General features: G+C 39.0%; 1 protein-coding gene across 1 annotated transcript in view; it reads right to left on the bottom strand.

Moving 5' to 3' along the window:
• Positions 1 to 15,772, bottom strand: part of lama4 (laminin, alpha 4) — a 34,120-nt gene extending 18,348 nt beyond the window's left edge. Inside the window, exons 1-12 of the mRNA XM_067482018.1 lie at positions 15,217 to 15,772; positions 9,459 to 9,560; positions 8,708 to 8,835; positions 8,532 to 8,612; positions 6,478 to 6,692; positions 5,998 to 6,098; positions 5,154 to 5,334; positions 4,663 to 4,746; positions 4,434 to 4,585; positions 3,276 to 3,386; positions 2,937 to 3,048; positions 2,611 to 2,775 (exon numbers count right to left, since the gene is read on the bottom strand). Coding sequence (XP_067338119.1) covers positions 2,611 to 2,775; positions 2,937 to 3,048; positions 3,276 to 3,386; positions 4,434 to 4,585; positions 4,663 to 4,746; positions 5,154 to 5,334; positions 5,998 to 6,098; positions 6,478 to 6,692; positions 8,532 to 8,612; positions 8,708 to 8,835; positions 9,459 to 9,560; positions 15,217 to 15,318 — 1,534 coding nt within the window. The 5' untranslated portion in view covers positions 15,319 to 15,772. The remainder of the gene's footprint in view (positions 1 to 2,610; positions 2,776 to 2,936; positions 3,049 to 3,275; positions 3,387 to 4,433; positions 4,586 to 4,662; positions 4,747 to 5,153; positions 5,335 to 5,997; positions 6,099 to 6,477; positions 6,693 to 8,531; positions 8,613 to 8,707; positions 8,836 to 9,458; positions 9,561 to 15,216) is intronic.
• Positions 15,773 to 21,043: the final 5,271 nt, after the last annotated feature.

Raw genomic sequence — 21,043 nt, 5'->3', positions numbered from 1 at the left:
ATGCAGATAAGTAGGAGACAACTATGGGGACAAATGTGGGACTGCCATGATTTTTAGCCATGCTAGTGGTGACAGCTCGATAGACAGACATCGCAGCAGGTTCTACTAGTTTGACTAAAAATATCGAAAAAATTCACGTTCCCCAGAGGATAATGCTGTTTAATTAACACCACTGATACTTTAATTTACGACCTCATGCCTGTGAGACTCAATAGTTGACTTGTAAATGAAAAGTTGAATTCCCAGGAAGTAAAACACCCATTTGTTTGTCTGGATTTCTGTGCTATCACCAGGAGTTTAGAATGGATATTTTTCTATTTTGAAATAGATGGTAGATGCCCACAAAGCTCAGCTTTTTCCCCTTTTTCCTTTCATTAATCATCTTTATCACTATTCATTTAATAATTAATTTCATACTTTTTAAAAGACTGTGTTAATTGATCTAAATGTTGTGAGGAGCTGCTGCAGCAGCTGCTGCATTCTGAAGATATGTATTTTAAACATAAAAAAAGAAAAGCTGATCAATATCGGTTTCCTGATGATTTACTAATTATGTTTAACACATCAGGACAAAAAACACAACACATCTTTAGAACTACAGCTTGGGCAGAATTCAGTCATTTGAGGTCTGTAGTTTTAATGTGGTTTGAGGAAGATTCAAGATTCTGTGATTCTATTTTTTTAGGATGTTTTATAAACCTTGAATATAGACAACCACTAGACATAAACAGAGGTTTCAAAATGAATTACCTGAGACAAAATGTCTATGTCCACATATGACTATTTCAGGTTTAGGAACCTGGACCTGTGTTTTGGACCGTTCTGAAACAGAATCCAAACAAACATATCTGTCTATGGTTTGTTACAAATGTCCAAAATAACTGTTTGGAAATAGACATCCAATAACCAGCAAATGTTTTTGTGACACATTTCAGGATACCTTGTGGACATTGCATTCAACATATTGTGAATGTTGCTCTGAGACATCACATGTGCTGTAAACTTGGTTATTTGGCAGATGGATTTAGAAATGAAAATACACACTCAAGGAGCAACTTAACCACCGATACTTTGACATGTGGAATAATGGAGAAAGGATTAATCCTTTGAACCTGCAATTAATGGACAACCTCCTCTACTTTCTGTCTAAAATAGGTTCAGAAAAGACGTCTACTTGCTAAACCTGTACTGGTGGACATACGGTCTTATTTTGATGTTCAGATATCAAATTTATGTTGGAGGTCAGTGGACATCCATAACAGACTCCAAACAAATATGTCTGGATGACATAATATGGATGTCCACAGATGAAATAATCAAACAACTGATAAAATAAAAAAGTCTTTACTTAGTGTAGTTTTGGAGTCTCAAACAAAGAGTCCATGCTATTTCTGCACAGTACTGTGAGGATGAGTTCAGGCTGGGGTCAGCAGGATGGTGGTCATTTGAGTTCTGCATTGTGATGGACCTGTGAGTTTCCAAGCATGGCATCAATGTAAACAGTTGTTCCTATGTCCTAAATTGACCTTCACATGACTATGTGTGTCTATATGAATGCTGAAAAAATACTTTACCTTGCATCAAAAGGTAAACTCAGTAATTTTGGATTTTCAGAATCTGCCTTGGTTTATGATAGTTTTCAATACTTCCAAAATGCTATAGTAAAACAGAACTGTCAAATAGTTTCAAAATGTCAGCAAATAGACTGTAAACAAACTACACAGCGAGATTCAACTTGCAGCTGACAGTGTGACTCTTTGTATCCTCTTTGTGTCGAGTGAACTCCGCACGAGTGAAGTCTTTAATATTTAATCTTTAGAAATGATTAAACATTGAATGTTAAAAGTGTTCACCTGTGAGAAGAGAAAATTAAGTGTTGTGTTGCCATAGATACAGAAAGTTGCTCTGTGGGCTTCAACTTGGCCTAATTTTTAGCCTATATGTTTATATTTAGCGACATTAAATATGTCGAAATGGCTATTATGGTAATACTATATGCTGCAAATCGAACCTCACTTTATAGCCTATTTGTTGACATTTTGAAAAGCTAAGTCCACTGAATTAGTTCTGTTTTACTATACTGCAGATATTTGTAAGTATTGAAAACTATCACAGAACTACTGTGATACTATAGACATCCTAAAAACCTGACTATTCTAAGGCGGGTTCTAAAACGTTCTCATATTTATGAGTTCCCTAAGTCCTGTATCTCGTAATTATGAGAAACATAGCTAAAAATCACGAGATCCTTAGATCTGTAACTCATCTAAAAGGTTTCCAATTTTTATTTCTTTGGTTTAGATAGGGGGCATTACTAGAAGGATTTATCTGATGTGGCCACAACTGAGTATGGTCAGCTGATAACAAGGGAGGCATGGTCAGAAAAGCTCAGGGCATGATGAGAGGTGGACTGATGAGTCGTGGTGAGACACTATTAGAAGCTTAACTATTGCTATTCTGCATTTTAACATTTACCAACGAAGCTTTCAATAGGAAGATTACTTTTTTCTTTCATATTTAATTTTATTTGGATAAAATTCTATCTCAATCTGACACCAAAAGGTACAAAAAGACAATCAGTGTGTTATACAGTGTGCTATGTGTCCTCACAATCATGGGCCTCAGTTGACTCATCAGTGGCGATAGGTTCTCGAGGCGACAGGTCCAGTTTCCTCATCCAGGCCACCATTCCTTGGGCCACCTCTGTGTTCTTTCTGACCTCCTCTGGGTCCACATCATGGTGAACACTGTACAGCTCCCAGTCATGGATCATCTCTGCACAAACACGTACATTAACACACGTGGAAACAGACCATATGTATGTCACTCACTACATTCTGTATGAGTTAGGGACATCCAGTAAGAAGACTTATGTTACAAGATACTGAAAATACTTTACGATAAAAAAGTGTATATTGATAGAATTGTTTTGGTACCTTCGATGCGAACATTGAGATCAGTGATATTTGTGTTTAGCTGCTCAGCAAGGGTAACAATCTCCAGTGTGTCATTATCCAGTATGTCCCCTTGAATCTTTACCACATTCTCCTGAAAATCACCACATAAATGAATCAATGACCTTTGTTAGCATCAGTAAGTGGTCATTGTATTTTAAACACTAAGCTGCAGCTTCCAGGTTTCTTTCTAAAAACTTTCTTATGAAACGCTGATGTATAATGCATTTTGAGAAAAAAAAACACTGGCTTGATTTGTATAGGCTTTTACAGACTTCTTAAATGATTTGTGTGCATTAAATGAAAGAGGACTTTGCTGACCGATTCTCCAAGGTGTTTGATGTCTAACCCCACAGAGTTTGTGGCCTCCTCTAGCTCTCCAGCTTGGTCCTTCATCATTGATGACCTGTTTCTCCAGGCTTGAAACTGAGCCTGAAAGCAAAGTAATTCATTTACAAACTGCATTTCAGGAAACACTATGTGATACAGCTGTGTAATTTGCCCTTTTTGGTTTATTCTACTGTTCAATCCAAAACTACTACTATGGCTACATTTGCTCTAGAACTGTAGTTTTGAATGATTTATTACAACAGGTGCAATGTTGTATGTTATTTATCCTATGAAGGTGTATATACCAACACATGAAAGCTGAAATTCAGAAGTTTAGTTTCATATAAATCTTTTAATCTAAAACCCAAATGTATTCTGTGTAAAGCAAACACTTTCTAATACTTTTTCAAATTTCACACATTTAGAGCTATTTAAAGTCTACATCCTGGCCACTTGAAAAACTAAAAATCAGTTTAAAAATAAGTCTAACAGACAAATTGTGACAACAGATAACTGTGTATTCTGAAGAAAATGTAATTGCAACCTTTCTGTGTTTTTTAATAACATAATGAGGATTAGGGCTCAATGAACCTAAATGTAGAGCTGCAAATACTGTAAGTGGACACCTGACATATAAATGACATGTTACCGGACAACATGTTTATTTTCAGGCACTCAATCGAGTGCTGGATTGAAGGTAAAGGAATTTTGACTTCAGACACAATGTTTATATGCTTCAAAAAATTCAATAATAATTTTCTTTACATGATTGCAGTTCTTTTGGATATGAATGTAATTTTTAGTACACAGAGTTGCCTAGTGGGGTGGGATTTGAACCTGCTCCCTTTTGCATCCCAACCTAATGCTCTACCACTGAGCCACCAGGCCCCTAGGTTTTTGTTTCTGAACAATTAATCCAATATTCTGGTCTCCAGTAACAGCAGAGAGAAATCCTTGATAATTGAGCTGCCAGCTGTTTAGCTTGGCTGTTTGGTCAATTTGTCTGTCTGAGAATGTGTGAGATTTTACAGTAACAATATTGTTTTTACTGTTTGTACTTGTTATTTCTGTTTATATTGACTTATTGATTAGAGCAAATTATTTTTTCATTTTTAATCCACATTAAAGTTGAACATTAAGGTCATGTACCTGTAGCTGATGAGCAGTGTAGTTATAGTATTTGATCCTGTCATTAGCAGCAGCCCCACTTGAGATGTTCAACACTCCAACTTTCAGCTGGTCCAGTGTTTTATTGGACCCCCGCAAATCACCAATCAGATGCCAGATGCACTCATCACAACCTAAAACCCAGGAAAGAATATGGATTAATGATGTTTGAAACAATTTTAAGCCAAAGGGACAAGGCAATTCCACTTACTGATGTTGCACAGGTTGACTGTTGCGGCCTCTGAAAGGCACTCGCCAGTGTGCATGTCACAGTGGCCACTCTCACAATCACACTCTATAAAAGAAACAGCATATCATACGGCATAAGGTAAAGAGATTAATTTCTTGACCAGCTGGATCATGTCAGTACATTTAACCAACATATACATATCACGCCTGCCCATTTGTTCTCTGGCCTCTCTAGTGTAGGACTGATGGTTTAAGCAGCTGCATGTCTATAGATTTAGGGTTGCATGTTCAGGTCAGCCAGCTCTCTGCAGAGAGCCTCCAGCTAAAGGGTCCCAGCCTTCAGCAGATTCTTCTCTGACATCATGTGCACTACTGTGGTTGTGGGTGTGGGAACGCGAGTACTCAGAGCAGCTTCCTCCTCTGGGAAAGAATTATCTGCATTGAATATTTCAACAAATGGTGTGGGGGTGTTTTGTTACTGTTGCATGACAAACCCACAGACAAATGACTTACTCTGGCAGCCGGAATGGCTATAGTCCCAGTGGCCTTGGAGACAGCGCTCGCAGTAACGACCTCCGGCACCCGGGCGACACGGACAGCTGTGGGTGAGAGGATGGCAGGTGGAGCGAATGGAGGCGGCCCCACATTCACACCTATGACAGCCCTGACAGCTGGAGAAACCTGAGAAGCCCTCCTAGATCACGTGAATGAAAAAAATATTGCGTCCTAGTTTGAGGCTGTTCGAGTTCATTTTGAAACAAAGGAGAAGTATTACAATTATATGCAGGCTTTTTTGATAGAAGAACAACTTGTTCTGTTTAGTTTTTACAGTTCAAATGACCCTTCAAACACTTTTAACTTTGAAAACTCCACCTCAGCTGAATTTTTAATTGGTCTTATTGCTTTGATAACTGTTACTCATTTATGTCAATTAAAATTTAATCTGCACCCAGAACAGTTCAAATGCTTTCAGTACTGTCACTTCAGCTCTGTGCACTGAGCTCACTCCTTTACCATTACTCAAACATTATTCTTTATACACTTATAGAGAAATTATTTGAAAAAGCTTCATTTGTACTAATGATGTTTAAAATACAAATTGACAGCAGCAAGAACATACACTATCTTATTTACATTAACTATCCACCTGCTTTCTTCTCAAAACTGTATTGATTAACCTGAATTTGTTTGCAAGCTGCTGAATTATCTGTGGTTCTTATTTTTTAGCAATTCCCAAATCTCAGAAATCAAGTTGTATATTATAATGTTATTATTACCAAAACCCTTAAAATTTTGATTTCATTTGTGATTTAAGAAACACTTGTTGGACTGAGTTGAGTCTTGTCGCTTCTCTCACCTCACACTGGTCACAGAGTCGTCCAGTTACGCCTGGCTTACAGTGACAGACTCCTGTCCTCTCGTCACACGAAGAAGTGCCACATTTATTGCATTCACACTCTTTGACAGACACAGGACATAAGCAATGATGAGAAGATTAGAGGTTAAATGATGTCACAACAGAGAAGGGTTATTTTTGGACCCACACAGCCTCAGAAGGCATATGGTAATCCTAGATCCTGAATTGTGACTGTCTTGTTTTTCTACTGAATAGATTTTGGATTACATACGGAAAAACAATACAGATTCACTTTACTTTTAGTGGATAGAATGCTTTGTATACAGCAAACATTATGTAAATATGTGATCAAAATTCTAGTATCACACTGACCTACAAGAATGCTGAGCTGCTGTCATTGGCAAGAGCAACTGTTTTAAATAAAATTAAACATAACATGACAAAATGTTAAAGATGTAGAACTTCAATTGTTGCCCCCACCTCTGCAGTTCTTGGCGATGATTGCATCTCCGTAGAAACCCGGGGCACACCTCTCACAGTTGGCACCGGCAGTGTTTCCCCAGCAGTGCTGGCAGTGACCCGTCACATTGTGGCACTCATTAAAGATCAGGTTGGGGTCAGAGTTACCATTACAGTCACACCTCTTGCAGAAATTACCAATCACCATTGGGTTGCCATAGTAGCCTGGAGCACACCTGAATGGGAAAACTGCAGATGACTGACAATATCACTGCCCTTTTGAAATAACCAACTTCATATAATACTTTCTTTAATCTTGTACACCAGGGGCTCTTCTGTTAAGTCTTTTAATCACCCTCTTTATCATTTATGTGTTATGTTTGCAGTCACCTCTGATTGTGACCTCAGCTAAGCCACAAATCAACAATGGACTTACAGACAGGTTTTTGAGAAGAATGGGCATAGTACCACTGCAAGCAGCTTTTTTACTTTTCTTTTACAAGTGTGTCAAAAGTCATGTACCCTTCACAACTGATCACAACTGATGATCTGACCCTGACAATGGAGACAGCAAAGAACGAAGAACGGCGCTAGACATAACTCTGATAAATAACCGTGTAACAGGTGGTTCTGTGTTCATTTTGCTGAACCCTCTCATGATAATAGTGTGCTGTTTAGCTTAATTGCTCTTCCTTTTTGGTGCTTTTTTGTTCTTTTATACTATATTCTGTTATTTCCACAACAGTTACATGCTGCTGTTTCAAGGAATCTTTAGTGGTGTGTGTCGTAAGCTACAGTAGTGTAAGATATGTTTGGGATCTGTTTGGAAGCGCTTGTTGGATAATGTATAGCTTGTACTGAACATGCACAGGCTACATTGTTGGTTCTGTTGGATTTACAGCCAGGTTCATAAATATTGGCCTCTGTACACCACCATGGTGAATTTGAAATGAAACACTCAAGATGTGAACAAAGTCATCAGCTTTAATTCAAGGACTTTGATTAAAGTGTCGCCTTAACCATTCAGGACTTACAGCCAATTTAATCTACAAACCCCCATTTTATTGTGGCTCATAAGTAATGGGACAAACTAACATAATTAAAAATATATTTACTTAGATGAAAATAACTGTCTGTAGTCTGGAACCCTTGGACATGACCAAATGCTGAGTTTCGCCCCTTGAGATGCTTTGCTAAGCCTTTACTGCAGCTGCCTTCAGCTGCTGCTAGTTTGTGGGTCTTTCTGCCTACAGCCTTGTTTTCAGTAAGTGAAAAGCAGCTCGGTTTGGTTAGGTTTAGGTGAGTGACTAGGTCAGTAAAGATTATTCCCTTTCTTTGTCATGAGAAAGTATTGAGTAGCTTTTACTGTAGGTTTTGGGCATTTATTAATCTGTAATATGAGGACATGCCCTTACAGTGTTGCAACACTTGGCTGAATCTGAGAGTGTAGCCCTATACACTTTCAGAATGAATCCTGTTATTCAGCCACCATATTAACAATAAAAACCAGTGACCCAGTTCCTTGGCATAACACTGCGTCCACCATGTTTGACAGATAATCATCTGTCACGTCTCCATACTTTTCACTCCCAAAGTTTTTACTTTCCCTCTTGTGGTATTCTTCCTTCTTTACTTACTCTTTGGACCTCATGTTGAGAGTTTCAGTGAACAGTTGCCAAATGAAGATGTAACACTCAGAAACAGCTGCTTCATTCTCTTCATCCTCTTAATTAGTTATGAAGTAACAAGGGAACAGGCTGCACCTGACAATGCAACTGCTTATTAGCCATTTGTTCCATTATTTATGAGCCACCATAAATGGGTGTGTGTATTTAGGTGGCTGTAGTTCCTGAATGGTTTATGCCACACTTTATTAAAACTCTTTAAATTAAATCTAAAAATTTTGCCTCACATCTTAAGTGTTTTATTTCAGATTCAGTGTGGTTGTGTGCAGAAGCCAAATGTCCCAAAAACCATCTGTCACCATTTGTCATCAAACACTCATTGTTCCAGTATTTATGAACTCAACTGTATCGAGCTTCATGATAAGTTTTTTAAACCCCATTATCACTGACCTCTCACAAGTATGTCCAGCATAGCCCTCTTTGCACTTGCACCGCACAATGGCAGCTCCTCTGTCACAGTGCACAGCAAAGCTGGTTCGACACACAGGAGGAAAGTATTTCAGAGATATAACAAGGCTTACAACACACTGTCGTGTGGCTGCAGAAACAAGAGGAGAATAACTCACTTATTGGAGGGAACCGAGAGGGGGCAGGCACAGGGTCGACAGGTGTGCCGTCCATTCAGGCTGGGAACCAGCATGTAACCATCTTCACACATTTCACAGAAATCACCTGCACTGTGGTCCCTACAGTTCTGAAAAGGAGACATTAACACAATATTAAAACAGTGTATCATGAAAAGTAATAAAGTATTTAAGGTAAACTCTGAATACATCTAATGTTATGGCCTTGATTGGTCTTGATTGGTCTGGCATCCAGTCCCGCGAACCAGTCAACTTGTGCTCCAACTGCCCCAATTCCTTCTCTGATTGGACTGATAGCCTGCCTTTCCACCAATCAAGCTAGCACAGAAGAATCACACCCTCTATAAAAGTCAAGCACTCCTTAGAATTGGGGCAGCTTGGATTTCATGTGAACAGCTTGCCTCTGACTTAGCCTGTGTTTGTGTTTTTGGTGCTCTCACCGTTGAAGTCCTTTCAGTTTAGTTTGTGAAGAGCGATCTCAACTGCGTTACTGTCATAAATTGACTTTTGTTTGTTGTTTTTTCCTTCCTCTTCCCTACACCCCAAGTATATGTTAGGCCTTAGTTAATTACTGGTGATAATTGTGCATTTGTTTTGTTATTATCCTTTAATAACCCTATTGTAATAAATCTGGCAGAATAACCACCAACATCTGGTAATTTATGTAGCTTTTCACGAATGGGGATCTAAAACGAATACTGTATATGCATGACAGTCAGCATGGAAAACTTACTATACAAATGCCGGTGATGTCTTCACAGTAGTCAGCGTGGTATTTGCAGTTACATGGTAGACATATGTTTTGCTCACTGAGAAAAAATCCCTTGGCACACACCTGCAGTGGAGACAGAAATGTACACACTTAAAGAAACAGAAGAAGTCCCCCGTTAATGAAGTCTTTCCATCTGTAGTCACTAGATTTTGTTAAAAGCTAATATTTTGCACCAGGGGTAACACAAGAAGAAAACTCATCAGGTGTCCAAACTGCAACAGATTGATTCCCTGGTGAAGTCTGAAGGAGTCCAGTAGCAATCCTGCAACAGTGTCTGTTTAAATTTTATATTTCTAGTGAAGAAGTCATTTCTTTTGCTTCATAGATAGGATCAAAATGTGACTAATAATACTACATGAGAACATAAATTTATCCAGTATGTTTTATGGCAATCTAACCAGAAGTTGTACAAATAACTTTTTCTGGGACAAATTGTCACATGCAGGGCAGTAAATTCTGTTTTATTTGTGAAAAGTCTTAGTTGTAGCCTTGGGTTTTAGCTGCGAATACTGTATTCCTTGTCTTTCTCCTTCTCTGTCTCCCTCTCTCTGTCCTTTTCTGCAGGTGTCCCTGGTTTTGAGTGTGCAGCGTGCAGCTACTGGTCCTGCCAACCTGCCCAATGTTTTGTTGTTGCTTTTTGTTGCTCTGTTCTTTTCTCTCTTCACTTTCCACTCACCCAAACCGGTCGAGGCAGATGGCCGTCCACCCTGAGCCTGGTTCTGCTGGAGGTTTCTTCCGTTAAAGGGAGTTTTTGCTCTCAACTGTTGCCTAGGGCTTGTTCAAGGGGGAATTGTTGGGTTCTCTCTATACATCTTTATAATCTTGACTTTATTCTGTTACCTGCCTTGAGATGACTTTGTTGTGAATTGGCGCTATATAAATAAAGTTGAATTGAATTGAATTGAATTGAATGTAATCTAATGTAGAGGAAGACGGTGATCCAAAAACCCATTGCCAAATTAATGAAAGATTTCATTAGAGAGAAACAGTCAGATTTACCACGACTTTAGGAGTGCTCTGAAGTAAGCAGGTCAAAACTGATTTGTAAAATATTTCCAGCATTGGAGAGGTGTGCCTGGCTGATGTGTTTTAAATCCTTTTTGGACAACAAAAGAAGTTTAAGCTAATCCAGGCTGCAGACAGGCTGACAATCAGTGTGAGCAGAAATTCATTTTTGGTTTTAGTGTGTGTCTGGGGATTGTTGGAAATATGATTAATTTAATTAATAATAATTAATTTGCCTATAGGTAGAAAAGCGCTATATAAGTGGAGACTTTATGTCAAGAAAAACTACTCAGAAAAGTATGTAATGTATCTGATGATACAGATAATTAGATGTTTTTTGCAGTTTAACATTTTACGTTCAAACTAAATGTAGATTTGAGGTGTGAGATGTGAGGAAGCTTCTAAATGGAGTTCCCTCCCATTTGCAGAATGTCATTGCAAAACCTGCTTCCTGTCTGATGTTTGTTCACTGTGATTTCTCAGGATGGTGTGATGTCAGAGTTCACAACCTGCCTCCCTCACTGTGCATTCAGATCAGAAAGAAGATGGAACATTCCTCATACATACAGTGATGTCTGACTACTTATGATTCATTATTCCCTTTGATTTCTTCACAGATGAGCTATGAGACAAAGACATGCTTCTACAGCCGGCAAGTAAAACATCCTGTGAACAGCAGCAGTTGTTTTTCCTGCAGATCCCTTTTCCTGTGACGTTTCCTCACCCACAGTGCACAGACACACCCACTATGGTAATATATACGTAAAAAGTGTATGCAAAAACATCCTGAAAATGCAACTAATGATGCAATTGAACAGAAAAAACAAATACACACATTAGGCTGAGCCATTCAGATTAATAAACCACAAGATTCTGGGAAAACCGCAGTGCTCCACTGGGGTTTATTTGTTAAATTGTGACTTTCAAATGGTTCAGCTCAATTAGCTGTGTGACCGTGTGATGGGTGGAACAGCTGTTGTGTGCATACAGATGGATGTCAGTATACAGGGTGTGTAGAGGTAGGACACTGACTCTTTATACTTCTTTAAAATGCCATGGACATAAGTGTAAACTACCATCATCATCTAATATTTTCTTTGTACATGTTTGGATGTTTTGGTGTTTTGGATGTTTTGTACTTCTAATGTAAGCTCCTAACCTGAGAGCAATAAATCAGTATCTGGAGAAATATGGTGAGCTGCTTTGTTTTTTAAAATGAGACAGACCACATCCTGAAGTCATGATCTGGGTAATCTACAGTACTCTAATGCTTTTTACCAGTGCAGACCATTGTCTAAGCTGCACTTTTAGATGCAGCGTCATTGGCTGCCTCTTCAGCATCACAGTTCACGTACTTCCTCACATACTTTGTATATACCCAGAAAATACTTTCCACTAGGATGGAGACTGGAGTCTAAACTGGAGCCTAATCATCCCTGACCAGAAACACATTTCCTCTATGTGAACATCTGCTTTTCCACAATGTAAACAGAAGCCGTGTCGACACTGTAGGACGTTAATGTTGATATCATGGCAGACGGTGACAAAAATGTAGATATGTAATTTCTTCTATTGTTGTAGTAATTCAAAGCTGCTGCCAAGATCATCTGAAATGTCCCCATGGACACCTACCTACCTACAACATGACCAATATGCCAAATTAATACAGGGGATGCGTCAACAGGAAACAGCTATTGTTTGTGTATTTTCTCCCACTTTAAACCCCATGTCTGTTAACTTCACATCTGTTCCATAGTTTCACTCCCTTTCACAGATCTTAATCTGTGAACTTCTGGGTGGAAAAAAAAAACAGGTCCACAATGGTCCTTATTGCACATTAGAGTTGTCGTAGAAGCCAGGCTGCTTCTACTTGTATCCAGTTTTACTTAATACACACACATACAGTAAACTTTGCTTTCTCAGAAAGAAAGCAAAATGCATTTTCTCAAATACTAGTCCGCAGTATTACTCATTTCCCCTGGGGGTAATGCTGTAATATGGAATGTCAAAGTTTGAAGAGAATTTTCAAACATAGTAGCAACTAATATATCTTGCTTAACTATAATGTTAGTTAAAACAATCTACAGCCTTTTGCCAACCATGAGCACACTCAGAAATGTGAACTATTCCTGGTGTTCTGATCCTCCCACTGTGCCCTTTACTGCGGAGAACAAAAATGCTATTCAACATGTTATGTAGCTGCTTTCTGTCTTCATGAGAAGCTGCTTTTTCCACAAATTCAGTCTCTGACATTTAAGTCTTTTTCATTGTACATCCTGTGTATTGACTAAGTGATATCTGTGTAACCCAGAGCTGGATTGCAACACAAAACAAGCATCTGGCTCTATTATAATGTCCAAAGTCAACAAACAGTCTCTTTGCAGTGTGTATGGGGGGCGGGAAGATACGAAGATCTCTGGTTTGATGGGTTCTATGCTTGTGTCCTGGGTGCATCTGCCTATGGACACATTTTTCCCACACTGGGAGAATCAAGTGGATTAAAGGTTGAAGTGTAAAGGGTAAATCTCAGTTCCGTTAGCGGCTGTACTTATATTGACCTTGACGAGGGGTTCAGACGCTGGATTTAGTCACACTAGCTCCTCCAAACATCCTCAAGATGGGAAAGATATTAGGTCATGGGAATCTCCTGCTCTCAGGGCACTGGCCACTCAGAAAACAAAATCATCGGGCTAGCCTATCATTGCCTTGTTTGGGAATTGTACACCTCGACATTCTCTTAGAAATTTTGTATTAACTAGAGCCCATTTACATGGAAATGTAGATTTTCCTAGAATTTTTCTTCGTACGATCAGTTAACTCAAAACAATCACAGTTTAGGGACAATTGTGTATAAAGATAAAGTTGTAGTTCACCTATGGCCTGAGCAGCTACATGCAGCTACCACACATAAAGTTTACTGTGTAAGGACATGTGGACTACATCCACTTGTATTAGAATAACGGTCAATCAGTCAATTGCATTACACACCAGGAACTCATTAGAATGTAAGGCGCATTTGAACTGTGCATTACCGAATCAAATCAAAGATGGTACTTTGGTTTGGAGTGTGGTTTATCTTAGACTGAGATGATATCAAATTATTTATAATGAATACTGTAAACTCTTGCTTTCAACATACATGAGTGAAACCATGAGGGACTTCTGTTCAAGATAATTTGGAAATTCAGATAGGTGACAAATTAAAAGACCTATGGATGACAATCCCAACATCCATAGTGCATAAGAAGTGCAGTGAATGGTGTGAACCATATGGGCTTCGCAGTCACCAGATCTCAACCCAAATAAACACCTAGTCTATTCCTCCAGTTAAGTTTCAGAGAATCTGAGAATCAGTCTGCGTGTTAAATAACCAGGCTACAGTTGGTTGATTTTTTAAATGTTTTATATAAGGGAAACATGGTTTCTGTAATCATGGTAAGGGACTAGAGAAATTTCCACTGCTAGATTTCTTCTGGAGATTGCTGATTTGTCCTCCATGTATTCACCTAACCAGGTTTCTAATCAGCTGTCTAAAAGACAGCTGATTGTTGTACCCAACAAAAGGCTTCAGACAACATAAGCAGCAGAGAGAAAAGCTGAATAAAAGAAGACATTATTACATGGAGCACTGTCGCTTCATGTCAAAATCATGTCCACCCAAAATGTTCGCTAAAACTGAAACTAACAAAGTTATTTTCACTTCAAAGTCTATTATGGATTTGTAACATTCAGACCGTCTGTGCATATTTGTAACTATACAGTTAAAACCTGTAAACCTGAGGTTTAAAAGAAAACAGATTACTTGTCTGCTGCGTGTAGAGGCAGATTTTCAGTAACCAGGTTACAAAAGTGCAAGTAAACTAAGTGTTCTGGTCGGACATAGAGTAGTGGCCCCACACCCGAAGCTTTACGTTGGTTGTTCAGAGAGAGAAGTGTACGACATCTTGAAAGGTCTTGTGATTACATGGTACATGTTCTAACTACTCCACTAGCAGATGCCTCTGGCAATTTTTAAAAATATACAAAACATTTATTAGCTGCTTTTCTGTCAGAAAGCAACAAAGGATGGCAGTTAACGTAAGGGGAAAAATGTTTTCCCACATAATGTACTGGATCCAGTGCATGCAAGCAGTTCCCATAATCTCTTCCACAATATGTGAACAATGTGGACTTTATTCCACGGTGTATGTAAGGGCATCTGTAGCTCAGCTGTTAATGCAGTGGACCATATGGTCAGCGGTTTGACCGTGAATGGGTGAATGAGAAGCAACACTGTACAGTATGCTCTCAATGTCTGCTGTGCTCTGTCTTTCTCTCTCTCTTTCTGTCTGTCTTTCTATCTGGGGTATTTCTTAATATTTGGCAGCTGGTTTCCATTAGGGACTGTCAGAGAGGAGGGGCATGAAGGCACATGACAGTGGTGGAGACAGTAAGTCAGACCCCATCTGAGCTTTAGCCTTGGGGTACCTCTGACAACACAAACACACACAAGCATGCACACAAAGCAGGACCATATAAAATACATACAGACAAAAGCATTCAGAGAGCTCCTCAAATGGTCTAAACGCATACAACTCCACCTTAACATTTGTGTACACGATCAAGAATCAAGTTATGATCCTCATATAATCCTCATATATGTATACAATAGTTACAAATAGAAAAATGAACAACTGTGTGGCAGATAAAAGAGATCACAGCAAGTCTGTCTCACATTCAGTTCCGCGTGTTGCTGTTCCCCGAGCCTGGCATCAGAAGCTGAACAGTCAATCCCTGAGAGGATGATGAGAAGGCAGAGCAGAGACTTAGGAGCCATATTTGCGTGTTGCTCACTGAAACACTGATTCCCCCCTTTCTGTCTCAGTCTCTGTCAGTGTCCCTTTGCGTTGTCTGGGCAGTGCCTCTTGCTCGGCTGTACCCCTGCCTTCAGTTTTCTGCTGCTCCGACCTCCAGATGCAACACCGGACTAGTCCTGGCCAAGGCTAAGTCCGGCAAAACAAACTTGAGTGGGCTTCCTCTCTTTCTCTCCCTTTCTCTCTCCCTGCCCTTATTCCTCTACCCTAGCGGACTTGCCTCTCCCATGAGCCTGTGCCTAAATCACATGCAGATGGGAAAACTGGAAACTGATTGAAGAGTGAGAGAGGAAAAGGAAGAACTCTGTTGACCAGAAGGCAGACAGTGCACACATCCACTGTGTGTTTCTCCACCCCCCCGACTGGCAGAGTCAGATTGAGTGTTAGCTCCTCGTCTCCATTTGCAGATCCATGGCACCCTTTCACCTTGGGCTCAGTGGGCAGCACCCCTCCCTTTGCTCTTCCCCTCCCCTTCCTCTCTGTTTAGTCAGAGGGTCCAAAGCTTCAACGCTCACTCTACACTCTGCAGAAAAGAAACAGCTGCTTTGATATCCTATTCTAGCTCCACCTCACTGCCCCAGACATGAGTTTTTTGTTTGTATTACAAGGTCAGACTTTCAAATGCTGCACAATGTATGGATGCTGTGTGAGGCTAACAGGAAAAGAATCAAGTGTAACACTTCCAGCACAAAGACGGTATTGTCGGAGTATAAAAACAGGAGTTCCCTGTGGTGTGAAGTGCAGGATACTGTAAAGGCCACTAACTGTAATGTATCATTTCAAACAGATCTAGGCCTAATATTGATGTTAAATTTAATGTCTCCTCACATGTTCTGCAAGGAAGTTTATATTTATCCGCAATGTTGTGATTAAGCTGTGATAGACTGTGTGTCCTGGCAGCTGTTGATCATTGTTTTAAATTGTTCCCATGCTGACCTCTGGAGTCTATCTGTACAATGGTGAATATACAGAGCATTTTATTTATAGTACTCTTATAGTATGTATGCTGTAGAGTGTAAATATAAGTGACTTACAATGCCATACATATAGGCCTAACTTTAAAGAAAAAGACACAAAAACAAGTCATGCTTATTAATTTTTTACGTTCCTTTACATTTTAGCTTTCTGGCTGCTTTATACTTAAATTGATACCATGTACCATGTACCTTGTACCATGCATGAAGTGTATGGACTGTTTAAAAGGTTGTAAAAAAAATATATAGGTAAGTAATAAATGATGAATAAATACACAAAAAATGAATCAAATCAAATAAGGATTTGTTCAATATGTGTACAAGTTTTCAATATATACTACAATTTCCATAATGCCTTGGGGTGAACGTGTAAACAGGTAGTGGTTGTTGTATGTTGGCTGGTTAGCATTAGCTGGTTTTCTTTCATGGGTTCACTTAAATGGTGTTGACTAAGCAGACTGTGAGCAGCTATGGATACTTCCCTCCTGTAATCATGGCCTTGATATAATATGGAAACACACTTTCTGTTGCTGCACTCTCTGTACACATAGTATAAACATCAGAGATTACTCTCAGGCCAGAGTTGAATTCACTGATTGGGAAAGAAGCTTCTCTGTATGCTTTACTTCACCATAAAGGGATAAAAGTTTGTCCTGTTTGGCCACTGCTGAGAGACAGTGTACAGCAAAATAGGCACAGCACAACACTGCCTTCTGAGCCAAACCCAACAGCATAATACCAACGTTCATCTACAGTGCTGCACTATGACTATTACAAGACATAACTTCATGAAGAGCAAGACTTTACCACAACCACAGTGTGTTATGTACTGCATATTTATAGTTTTTGCCATTTGTGTCTGACAATGTTTTGGTCAGCTAAACTTATGTAGAAGAAACAACAACTTTTATCTATCCAGTGTTTGGCTTGTCACTAAGTAAATGTCATTTATATTTGTGACTGTGTTTGAAATTTTATTTTATCACTTTAAAAGTAACTCATAGCATTACTTGGTTTATTACTTTTCTGAAGCCCTAAGATCTGAAAGACAGAGAGTCAATAGTGGAAATAGGCATAATTTCATTTACACATACTATCACATATGCAGCCAAAAGCTTTGTTAATTCTTGTTGCTTGTTGGTGCTGATGATGATTAAAATCTAGTATTAATTGTTTGCCACTGAAGGGCTACAGCCATCCTGCACAGCTGCATAGGGCTCACATTTGTTGTGGTGTATTTCAACAAATTGATATTGTTTAGCATCTTAATAAGTGTATTAAGGGGTTTGAGGTTGTTCTTTTATACAATGGAAAGAATGTTACTACTAACTGCACACAATTTACATGGTACATTAATGTCACTTTTTGTCCCGAAAATACAAAACAATTGTGAATATTTCCAGCCATTGAGTCTAGACACTTCCACCTTTCACACCAGCTTATTGCTTATGATGCTGCTAATAGTGACATGTGACACAGGCATGACACTAGTCAATTCAAGCATGCTGTAACTTAAATTCCAGATCAGGGCAGAAGAAGAGAGACATGGCATCTCAAGAGGGCCCTAGAGGTCAGAGAGTCTACAAGGTCAGCCCTCTCTCTGGGGCCGGCAGTATCTCCTTACTTTCTTCACACATACCAGAGAAAACTATAACCTTCCCACGTTAATGCTCTTTAAAGCTCCCTGGGCTGAACATAAGCATACACAGAATAAAAATGATAAATAAATGTTAACTTTTGACATTAGATACAAATTATTATGAGTGAAACATTACAGAGAACAGTATTGGAACCAACGAGAGCAGGCCAAAATGTAATGTCCTGGTTTATTATAACATAGGACATTCATAGTTTTGGACATAACTTGTCTCAGGTTAGGTAACTATGGATTTCCAAAAGTAATTGATGAGGTCTGGAAACACAATGTTCCTGCTCAACAATGTTTGATGGGGAAAAAAACAGCAAGATAATCAGACATGTAAAGCCAGCAGTTTAACCGGTTATTTTAAGTCACTTTATCTGATTTTAAAGCTAAAAGTGAGTACACTGTGTGGGTTGTTAGAAATCCTTTGTAGGAGGGACTCAGCATTCCTAAATCAGACGAATATATTAATTATTCATAAATGCTAAACTGCCTGTTTAGCTTTTTATTTTATCTGTAAAAAAATTGCTGGTGGTGATGCCGAAAAATTCAAGGGCTAATTCTGTGGGAAGCAAGAGCAAAGTCTGTAAACTTCACTGCCATCTGATTGTACAATGAACATGCTGTTCAGTGCCATAAAAGGTCACAGATCACCAGAATCATCCATTTTAGGAGCATGAAAACCAGTATGAAATTCCATAGCAATCTGGCCTGTATAGTCATAGCATTGTAGTGTTGTTAAGGTCTTTGTGTGTTTCAATCTAGACTGTCAAAAATGACCATGTCTTCTAAAAAATGTGTTTCTTCACATTAAAACTGCAACTATATTGTACAAATACATTGTTATTAAGCATATCAGAGAGATGTTTCCACACAAGTTTTTCCTTTTCAGCCACAAAGTTTGATCTAGCAATACAACATACAACATACAAAACAACATGATCTCAAAATCTAATCAGTTCATCCTTGAGTCTAAGTGGAGGTTTGTGCCAAATTCAAAGAAACTGCATTCACAAGAATGAGATTAATATAAAGGTCCCCCTGGCCTTTTTCTTTGACAACTAAAATCAAAAAAGTTTATTCAGGAGTTAAAATGGACACTTTAAGCCAAATGTGAGACAGAAGTATCGTGTTTCTTTGGTCCTAAATATTTACATTTACAACTACATATTTTAAGACACAAGTCTCAAGGGCGACTGTGGTGCAGGAAGGTAGAGTGGTTGTCCACCAATCTCACAGTTGTTGGTTCAATCCCCGGCTCCTCTGGTCACATGTTGAAATGTCCTTGAGCAAGACACTTAACCCCAGTTTAGTTGCTCCCAGCCAGCTGCATAGCAGCTCCCACATCGGTGTGTGTGTGAATGGGTGAATAAGAAACAGTGTAAAGTGCTTTGAGTGCCAATAGGTAGAAAAGGGCTATATAAGTTCAGACCATTCATTTATTTAAGTCAAATCGGTGTAAACATCAGGGGGACTAAACATTTAGATGACTCTCTTGTTGAGCTCTGGTTTCCTTCTCATAAGTTTCATAAATTGTAGACTGCCATGTATGTGTGCTGCTGTTCTATGAGACTGTTTCCTTTGAGCCCAGTTTAGAGAAAGTCTAACCATTTCTCTCACGAGTCTGTGAGTAGCTTCATTAGGGGAAAGGTATCTTAGTTTTGGCAGTGAGTGCTGATTAGGAACAGATGGAAGAAGTAGTGAGTAGTTGTGAGAGTGACTTAATAAATGTGGGAAAACAGAATGATTCCCCAATGTTCACAGAATACAGAAATTACCTGAGAGATTATAGTGCTACAAATCACAAGGAAATGCTGGCAATACTTGTGTAATTTGCTGTTATTTTCCCAAAGGTGTGTTCCCTGCAGCTGCTCTGAGTCTAAGCTCTTTCCAAGATATTGCATGAAAAAACTGAAGCCAAGGCCAAGAAATAGGAACCAAGAAGGTGAAGCTCAGCTGCCTGCACTTCACAAATCCTTAATATTCACCAATTAAAACCCACTGAACTAACTAAAAAATTGTTTGTATTAAAGAGGCTGTATTATGGATAATTTTAGTTTTACATTTTTATTCTAAGGCTCTAAGGTTTGGACCATTTACAACTCAAGAAATGCTTATTTTTCTTCTTCTTCATCTTGTATAGCCTTTCACACATGCACATTAATAAACAAAACACGTTTCCTCATTACAGCGTGATTCTGGTGGCCCTCTAGTGTGCAATGGGGTAGCTGTTGGTGTTGCTTCTGTTACCGAGAATGTGCATGAGACAAAAAAATATGTCAGAGTGAAAAGAAATTATCCGAAGTTTATCTTGCAAGCCCCCAAATATAAAGTCTGGATTATGTGGTTAAACAAGTGTGTGGAGGACACTGCTATTTCCTGAAGTGTCAGGAAGATTTAAAGCAAGCGACTGGATGTGTTGATGACTCCAAAGCTCTGTATTTACCTCAGCCTGCTGGTGGGCCAAGCAGACTAGTGATGATGAGCCAGGGATGTAAAATGAGAGCAGGAGAATACGACTTTGTGTTGTAGGAGTGCAGCCTCAAACGTCATTTATGGGCTGACAATTCAATTCAATTCAATTCAACTTTATTTATATAGTGCCAATTCACAACAAAGTCATCTCAGGGCACTTTACAGAATAAAGTCAAGATTATAAAGATATATAAAGAGAACCCAACAATTCCCCCTGGAGCAAGCCATAGGCAACAGTGGAGAGGAAGAACTCCCTTTAACGGAAGAACAATGTTTTTACATACTGCAGGACTGACAAAGGAATGTTTTAGGAGGGTCCAGAGCTACTGTATCTTTGCATATACTGGTCAAACAAAAACAGGACTGGCAGAATTGGTTCAGAAAATGCATGGGGAGAGAGAAAGTGCAACTCCTACTATCATTCTGTGCTGCATTATTCATCAGAAGATATTATGTTATAAACTGACATTTAGAACTGTTTCTGTCGAAGTCCAATTAAATCAGAGCTGGATTCTTGCTTACTTGTTTAGCATCTTTTTGGAGGAAATTAAACAGTATATTGTCCTGTTTTTCATATAGGTGCATTAGCTGAGCGCA

This window comes from Channa argus, chromosome 17, assembly GCF_033026475.1.
Source record: "Channa argus isolate prfri chromosome 17, Channa argus male v1.0, whole genome shotgun sequence".
In the NCBI taxonomy this organism is placed as follows: Eukaryota; Metazoa; Chordata; class Actinopteri; order Anabantiformes; family Channidae; genus Channa; species Channa argus.
This window is presented reverse-complemented; position numbering and strand designations above follow the sequence as displayed.